This window comes from Sinocyclocheilus anshuiensis, unplaced genomic scaffold (genome assembly GCF_001515605.1).
Source record: "Sinocyclocheilus anshuiensis isolate Anshui unplaced genomic scaffold, SAMN03320099.WGS_v1.1 scaffold2140, whole genome shotgun sequence".
Classification (NCBI taxonomy): Eukaryota; Metazoa; Chordata; class Actinopteri; order Cypriniformes; family Cyprinidae; genus Sinocyclocheilus; species Sinocyclocheilus anshuiensis.
This window is the reverse complement of record NW_015546175.1, coordinates 240,715-250,089: the sequence shown is the minus strand read 5'-3', so window position 1 is coordinate 250,089 and position 9,375 is coordinate 240,715. Positions and strand designations below refer to the sequence as shown.

Sequence of the window (9,375 nt, the reverse complement as noted above, 5' to 3'; positions counted from 1 at the left end):
ACTTTTTAGTACAATTTCAAGTTGCATTGTTCAAAATACCTGTAGTAGCACAGCAGTGTATACCTGTTTACATTTAATTAAGGTGGACTAGATTAGACTGTAATACAAATAGTTGAGTTTGCCAGTTACATACAATATTTATGACAGGTTTTCATGAAAGTGTTGGTCAGTTTGTCTGCTTAACAATCCCATTTTGCACTGCAGCAATAAAACTGAAGTGAAATAAACAAACTGAGAAATGCTTCTTTTTAGTTAAAACCGATGTTGTCAAAGTTTTCCTTTGGGGACATAATTTGAAGTTGGAAAAAGGTAATACATTGCAATATATCGCAGAATATCGCAATATATTTAAAATCGCAATAATATTGTATCGTGACACAAGTACCGTGATAATATCGTATTGTGAGGCCTCTGGTGATTCCCACCCCTAGCAGCCAGACCCTTCTCAAAATATAGCGTATACCTAGATATTAGGAACAAAAGTGCTTAAAAGCATTGTTCTTGCAGCACTTCACATCAGGAGCATTACCCTATTGACTAATTGCATGCAAACATACTGACTAACGGATCATGTAAGCTTGACTGGCTGATGGGTAATCATTGAAACCAGTACACTTCACTGATTGTGTAAAAATCAATCTCACACAAGACCAAAAGAGACAATAAATTAACGGGTCAAAAACAATGCATGTACTTTTCTCCTTCATGACATAAAAAGAGGATAAAATCACCATATCAGCAGAGCTTGTAATCATACAAATAATCCACATTTTAGGATCATAAAGACGAGGGCTCTGTTCTTCACATGTCGCTCAATAAATGTAAAATAACGCAACATGTCAAAGCTTCTCATTGTTGTAATTCATATCTGGCTAATTTGGTTCTTCACATACACTTCTAGACTGAGTTGAGATAACTTGAGTAGCAATGCACAATTGGATGGTGACAATGTATCACATTATATACTCCTATAAGATATAAGTATCATCCAAATCATATATATTAATTTTGGACTATGTACATAAATTAATTAATTCATTCATTCATTCATTCTATGTCATTACATTATTTCGAGCATAAAAAACAATGGGGAAAATTAGAAAAATATATTTTATTGATATTTTATGCTATGTACTCTGTAGAGGACATCAGGACTGAGTTATTAGGAAAATGATAAGACAGTATATGAATTTTTTTATTAAACTTTGTACAAAGATGATTCTCAACTATTAAACATATTACACAATTATTTGAAATACTATTTTACTTTATACAATATATTTGTAAACTTGGCCATAAATGGGTATTCCCTTTCCATACATTGATTGTATCTATACATTGTATATAATTTGCCTATATGTTCTTGGGGCAACATGTAATGAAAAAGAAGTGTTATAATGAGAGTAACAAATTGGTCAAATTTTCAGATCTCCTATTTCATAGGAATAATGTTATGCAATATATTTCCCAATTCATTTGTTGTGTCCTTTCAAAATGTCTGATAAACATGTTCTGCTGTCCTCTACAGAGGACATGTATAAAATTGATGCCCTGTTTTGTAACAGAAAGTTATCTTCTGATTTGAATCCCCATAAAGTTCTCCTGAGAAAAATGAGTCAGATTTAAATGACAATTAAATGATAAGAGTGCTGAATTCAGTCATTCAGTCAATCACTATGTTTCCATCCAAAGTTGCGAATGTAACTTTTGCGCAAAAATTGGAATATCGCATAAACCATTTGCAAATGAAGCACTGTTTCCATCCAGTGAGTCAAAGAGAACAAAATTGTCACTTCCTGATAAACTGACTCTAAATATCACTAAGAAAAGTAGGAGAAGCCACTGAATATAATAATTTTCATATATAATACATTACTTCGCCTCAAGAGCGAGCAGACGAAACACAATAAATGCGGTCATTGCTTTCGGAGGAGAATGCCTGCTGTTTGGGAATGCAGTCTTGTAAGACAGTTCTGGGAGGCAATTATACAGAAATACTTTGATGACATACTTTGGCTCAGGCATTGCAAAATGACCAAAACAACATTTCAGATGCTGTGCAACGAGACTGGTCCACTGGTTAGCCAAGTTATGCCGTCCTATCGTGCAAAGTCACATGATTTTTTTTTTATGTGCATGGAGGAATTTATTCGGGAAATGTGTTTCTATTTCCCATTACTTCCATTAGCTCAAATTAAGGGATTAAAGGGTTTTTTTGTCTGTTTTTTTTTTTTTTTTTTTCAAAATTTGCCATTTCCATCACTTGTTTCTGATGTGATATGTGCATAAAAACAAGGTGATGGAAACAGCTAATGTCAGTCATTTTAATAGACCAAGTAGAGGAAGTTTTTATGGTCAAAAGCCCTGAATGTGCTCTTTACAGTACTTTCTGACATGTATGGTCTCAGAAAAAATGTGCTAAAATATATTGTCATCTACAGAGGAAAAAAGTACATGGCTGGGTCTCAGGAAGCTATTACGTTCACTTATAAATGTCTTGAGATAAACAGGTTTTGTTATTCTGCTTAACACTAGTTGGAACCCAGAAAATTGAATTAATTAAATTAATTTAAATCAATTAAAATTAAATTGATAATTTTATTTTACACTAGAACTTAAGTTCCACACTAAAGTAGTAGCCAACCTTTGTACTCTTCCATGTTTTCAATAAAATGATGCAAGTAGATTTGTCAGAGTGGAAAGCTGATGGTACAGGTGTAAAATGTATAAATAAGTCTGTTTGTTTGCCTGCTATCCTTCAAACTTTGAAGGTGTTTTACAATTTCAGACTATGTTTTGTCAAACCAACATTTAAAGGTTGTCTTGATGAACTTTCTTTTTGCAGGTAAAAATTACACACTATTGATACTTTATTTATTTTGCACACTCACAATTCTATCAGTATTTCATATTATGTATTGTGTTTAGTAGCATCCTGTGGTGGAAATGACTATGTTGGATTTTTTTTTTTTTTCATACTTCACACATCACATTTATCAGATTTCATATCAAGCATGCTCTTCACTGACACTCTTATCTTCTTGGTAAGCAAATACACTAACTTTTTTTTTTTTTTTTACTTTAAAATTTTAAGATGGATTTTCATACTTTTAAATTTAATAAGACTGAAAGTCTGGGACTGGATAATGGTAATGGCAACAACAAAAAAATCTATACATAAAAGGCTTAGGAATCAGCAAAATAACTAATGAAAGCCTGGTAAAACTTTTTCAAGACAGATGCAACCGAATGCAATCTTCATTTAAAAGACGATTTGGGGACAAAAGGGGGTGGGGGGTGGGAAGGGTATCCAGTTTTCTGTAGGAAAAGAAGAAGGAAAACTACAAATCTAAAAATCCTATGTCTATGACTTTCTTATACGTGTATCCACAATTTTATATCTTTAAATTAATGTACAATAATTTTCTGCACACTTGTAACTCGTTGCTACATTATTTAGAAGACCTTATCCTTCACTTATGTTGAAGTCAGATAATGTAATGTAAAGGATTCTTTACTCGTGTAATTTAAAATCTGAAAATAATAATAATAATAATTATATCAGTTAACTTTCCAAATCAGTCTTTGTAATCCTCAATGTGAAATTAGATAATGGAAGTGACTCACCTGTTTAAGGATGCCAGCTGCCATTTCATGACCACAGTCAAAGATCACATGGAACTCTTTTCCTCGTTTCATTTCTTTAAGAAGGGGCTTGGCATCTTTTGTTTCTGCTGGTAGCTGCCGGATTTTTAATCGGATGTTGTAACGAGATGGAGCCTTGATGAGCTCCTGTAATCGAATCAGACCTAAGTGGGAGAGAGAGACAGAATATAAATAAGGCTATTACAGAATTACAGGAATAGTTCCAGTAGTACCAATAGTTTCCAAAAATGAAAATTCTGTCATCATTTACTCACCCTGATGTTCTTACAAAGACATTTTTCTTTCATGGAACACAAATGGACAAGCATCGTTTATATTGTCGCCAAATATTGTCACAAAATTACCTGCTGTGATGAGTCTGAATAAGACAAATGGGATTTGTTTATTACCTTTATTGTATGAAGGAGTGCAGCTTGGACAATCAGAAAAAGATAAAAAATAAATCTCATTTTGTGTTCAATGGAAGAAACATTTGGATAATATTAATCTAGTAAATGATGACAGAATTGTCATTTTTGGGTGAAACATTCCTTTAAATGTACAACAGAGCATCTGAAATATCATTTAGAGCCATCTATATAGAAGCTCCATTTCATTTAACTCTTATCTTTCTAATTAGGAGAACATAAGAAAGCCATAAGGATGGATGTATAAAGTCATAATATTTTTGGGGAAATTAAATTAAGCTGCATGGCCCCTCGCTATCTATCTTCTAACTCTTCTAACTCTCTTGCTCTCTTCTCTATTAACTACTTTTCAGTGAAATGTTGGACACTCCTGTCAATGAAATGCCACCTCCTAATGTAATGAAACATCACATTCCCACTTCAAAAGGTCATCAGCTGAAAAAAAAAAAAAATTATATCTAGGTTGCCCCAAAATCCCATCGCCCTCATTTACTTCACACAATGGAGAACTTATATATCCAGTTCCCCATCAGAGAACTCGAGCTGAGTTCAAACGCTTTGGGAACGCCTCTGCATGACCATGTTCTGAAGCACGTGTGGAATCAGTCCAATGGAGAAGCGAGACGTCACAAGTGGGGTGACGTGAGCAACCAAGAAGCTTAAACGTGCACCCGGCACAGTGCATGTTAGCTTCTGCTCTTCAGTAAGAGCGTTGTGGTAGTGTGTTGTGTTTGCACAAGCAGTCAGTCAGATACACTTTGTTAGTAAGAAAGCAAAAATATCAAAGTGTAAAGAAAAGTCCAAATCGGCGAGCAGACGACGGTTTAGATTGTGTGTTCCTCCCTGCCCTCGTTACCTCATGGTGGATAAGCACAATCTTTGTGTCATCTTTTTGGGAGTGGAGCATGCACGGTCAGCTCTCAGGGGGGCTGATTGCCCTGATTGTGAGCAGCTCCCGCTTCGTGTGCACCGCTCCTGCCTGGCTGTCTTTGATGAGAGCTGCCAGTCTCGCGTTCCCTCTGGTTCCAGTCCCGCAGCTACCGAGGCACAGCGAAGATTGTTGTCATGGGGATCGCAAGTGGATTAAGCAGAGGCATCCAAGACGGGCTCGTCCTTATTTCGGTCCTCACCCGCTAGATCCGCGGCTCCATCTCAGGGTTCGGAAGCATGCTCCGGCTTGCTCTCCCCCCAGAGAGAGCCAGGCGCTTCATCTCTCTTACTCCAAGGAGGTTGTTGTGATAAGCATCGATGCTGAGGAGACTGTTGACTCTCCGCCACAGTCCCTCCTGCATGAGGAACTCATGGAGGTTGTCACTCATGCTGTGGCCAAGTTAAAAATCAATTGGCTGGCTGAGAAGCAGGACGTTTAATGAGAGATCTCAGTATATGGTGCCCGATCCTCCGGTCGTTCCCTGCAGGTTATCCTCTTCAGGGCACCGAAGTGACTCCTCTAGCCATACCAGAGGCCAGCCCCGAATGGCTGGTTCCCTTAGTAAACTTTCTGGCAGCATGGAAACTTCTGCCAAATGTCTCACAATGGATCCTGCAGACTGTAGAGAGAGGCTTCAGAATCCAGTTTGGTTCTTGCCCACCTCGTTTCAACATGGTTGTCCCCACACTAGTGGGCCCCGAGCAGGCTCTGGTAATGGAACAAGAATTAAACACTCTCTTGAGGAAGGAGGCCATAGAACGTGTTCCTCCTCTCTTGAGAGAGTCTGGGTTCTACAGCCAATACTTCATCATTCCGAAGAAGAATGGTGTGTTGCGTCCGATCAGAGATCTGTGTCTGCTGAACCACGTTATCAAATGCTTTCGGTTCAAGATACAGATTGTGTCTCAGATCAGGTCAGATGACCGGTTTGTCACAATAGATCACAAGGACGCATACTTCCATATATCCATCCTTCCTCAACACAGGAAGTTCCTGAGGTTTGCTTTTGGGGGCAAAGTATACAAATATTGGGTTCTTCCCTTTGGCCTATCACTCTCACACCGCACTTTCACCAAGTGTGTGGATGCTGCTCTGGCTCCGCTGTGATTCCAGGGCATCCATATACCAAATTATATAGATGATTGGCTGATACTAGTGCAGTCTCAGCAGCAGGTGATTTGGCATCGAGATGTCATCCTCACCCATATGAAAGAGCTGGGGTTGAGGCTGAATGCCAAGAAGAGTGTGATTTCAACAGCTCAGAGAACCCCTTATCTTGGTGTGGTGTGCGATTCAACGACAATTCAGGCATGTTTGTCTCCTGCTCGTATCGAATCGATTCTCACAGCCATAAAGATAGTGACAGAAGGCCAGTCACTCGCTGTCAAACAGTTTCAGACACTGATGGCACGTGTCCAACGTGATAAATTTTGGCCTACTGTACATGAGACCTTTGCAGTGGTGGCTCAGGACCAAGGGGTTTTCCCCGAGGGGCAACCCATTTCACATGATCAAGGTCACGCAGCAATGCCTTCGTGCCTTAGACATGTGGAATAAACCTTGGTTCCTGTCTCAAGGCCCAGTATTGCTTCTTGTCGTCGCGTAACGCTAACAACAGATGTCTCCCTCACGGGCTGGGGAGTGGCATGAGTGGCCGCTCACCCAGGGTCTGTGGGTAGGCCACCATCTCACGTGGCACATAAATTGCCTGGAGATGCTGGCCATGTTTCATGCATTGAAACACTTCTTTCCAGACCCGAGGGGTCATCATGTGCTTGTCCGCACAGACAACACTTCGGTGGTCTCCTACATCAACGACCGGGGGGTCTGCGCTCTCGCCCACAATACAACTATACTTGGCACACCAGATCCTCCTGTGGGCTCAGGGAAAACTCCTCTCACTCAGAGCAGTTTACATCCCTGGGAACCTGAATCAGGGAGCAGACATCCTGTCGAGACAAGGTCTGAGGCCTGGGAAATGGAGGCTCGACCCTAAGGTGATGGAGCTCCTCTGGAGGGAGTTCGGCCAGTCGGAAGTGGATCTATTTACGTCACAGGAAACGACATACTGTCCGCTCTGGTTCTCCCTTATGCATCCAGCTCCGCTTAGGCTGGATGCCATGGTGCAAAAGTGGCCAAGGCTTGTCTGTATGCCTTTCCCCCAATTGCTCTGGTGGGTCAGAGCCCACTCAACCCGGAGTTTGGTGGCCTCCAAGGCCTTATTCATGGGTGTTTCCCTGTAGGGCATTCGTGATGTGGCAGGCTGGTCCTCTCCGCACACATTAGTTCGGTTCTATAACATGGACCTGTCCTGTACCCCAGGATTCCAAGTCCTCTCGTCTTAGATATGCTCACCTGATACACACCAGACAGGGACTTGTTTGTATGGTGCAGTGGGCATTCTCGTTCCCAAAGCATCTAGACACAGCTCGGGTTCCCTGATGGGGAACGTCTCAGGTTACGTATGTATCCATGGTTCCCTAAAGGGAACAAGATGCTGCGTCTCTCTGCCATACTCCCTGCATCCCTGTAGGCGCTTCCTTCATCCATCAGAAGCTAACATGCACTGTGCCGGGTGCACTTTTAAGCTTCCTGGATGTTCATATCACCCCGCTTGTGACGTCTCGCTTCTCCATTGGACTGGTTCCACACCTGCTTCAGAACGTGGTCATGCATAGGCGTTCCCAAAGAAAGATTTCTAAACTATCCAGGACCAAACAAGGAACCACAGAGTTAGTGTCTTCCTTAATCTATTTCAACATTGTTCTTTTCCCAAATGCCATGAGACTGTAAGGTGTGCCATTTGTAATTTTATGATTCAAGAGGGTGTTTACTTCCACCTGCTTTTGCCAAGCCGCACTGCTGCTGACTCTACAGCATTCTGTCACCAAAGTATTGGCACAAAAGAAAACTTCTAAGACTGAAGGTGAAGATTTGTAACAAGACCATTTAAATTACAAAAAAATAATAATAATTAGCGAAATAAAAATAAAAAAGTTATTAAAATGCTTCTTTCACATTTTTCGACATTTTCAAAGTGTAATATCCAGTAAGAGGCACTAAAAGTCTGACAGTGTTGGCTGTTGTACATATTGTGGCAGTTCGGAAATTAAATGTCCAGTGAGTGGCGCTACAAATGTAAGCAGAGGCACATTCTTCCAATGAGCCTGTGATGTTATTTTGTTTGCTGTTTCTTGTAACCAACTCATTTATAGGCTCAATGGAAAAAAAAACATGCCTCTAACTACATTTTCCCAGCTGAAATGAACAGTAATAGTAGTTAAACACTAACATCTTATTGCTTTTCACACAAATTATGAATACAAGGGCATATAATAGTTTCCCCTTCAGGAACTCGAGCTGCGTCGAGATCGCTTTGGGAAGTCTATTTACTGTTGTCTGTCAGTCCACAAGCATTCAAAATAATATATCAAAGTCTAAACTAATATCTATGGCGAGCAAACGGCATTACAGACGTTGTCTGCCTCCCTGCCCACACTATCTGGCAACGGGGGATACACACGATCTGTGTGTTGTTTGTTTAGGAACGGAGCATGCACGGTCAGCTTTCGAGGAGCTGATTGTCATCACTGCGAGTTACTCTAGCTGCGTATGCTCCGCTCTCGCCTGGCTGTGTTTGATGAGAGCGGCCAGGCTCGCGATCCCGCTGGCAGCGGTCCCGCTGTTGCCGAGGCACGGCGTAGACTGTTGTCGTGGGGATCGTGGGTGGATTTAGCGGAGGGATCCGAGACGGGCTCGTCCTTTTCTCGGTCCTCACCCGCTAGATCCGCGGCTCTCTCTCGGTGTTCGGAAGCCTGCGCTGCGGTTTCTCCCCCCACCCCAGAGAGAGAGAGCCAGACGCTTCATCTATCTTCCTCCGATTAGGCTTACATCGAGTCTGGTTGGGAAAGCTTATACGGCGGCAGGTCAGGAGGCGCATGTTTGCACACCATGGCGGTGTTACAAGCATACTAGGCTGACCTGCTCAGGGGTGGGGCTGCTGAGCGGGAGCAGCCCAAGCGTCAAGCTCCTCATATCGCCAGTCTCAAAAACAGAGCATTGCAACCCGCACCCCTCCACAGAAAGATCGGGGGTCGGGGAGACGCTCTCAGTCGGGGTCTTCTAGACCGAAAACGGATCTGCGGAACGTTATTTTGTCTAAGAGGACCTCGGCTAAATGGTCCTACCATTGTCAGGTCCCTGAGGGCAGCCCCACCTGGGGAGGAAAGGATAACACCTCAGTATACGGTGCCCAATCCTCCTCAGTGCCCTCACGGAGGTTCATTGATACCCCTGCCACCCTCGGTGCTTCAGGGCTCAGTGAGCTCCGACGAGCGAAAATCCCAGCTGCCGCCCGGCAACGGTACGGCA

At 41.8% G+C, this 9,375-nt stretch overlaps 1 protein-coding gene across 1 annotated transcript in view; it reads right to left on the bottom strand.

Moving 5' to 3' along the window:
- Window positions 1-1,569: 1,569 nt before the first annotated feature.
- LOC107701381 (glutamate receptor ionotropic, kainate 2-like) overlaps window positions 1,570-9,375 on the bottom strand; it is a 79,618-nt gene continuing 71,812 nt past the window's right edge. Inside the window, exons 4-5 of the mRNA XM_016503377.1 lie at window positions 3,628-3,809; window positions 1,570-1,602 (exon numbers count right to left, since the gene is read on the bottom strand). Of these exons, the coding sequence (XP_016358863.1) occupies window positions 1,570-1,602; window positions 3,628-3,809 (215 nt within the window). The remainder of the gene's footprint in view (window positions 1,603-3,627; window positions 3,810-9,375) is intronic.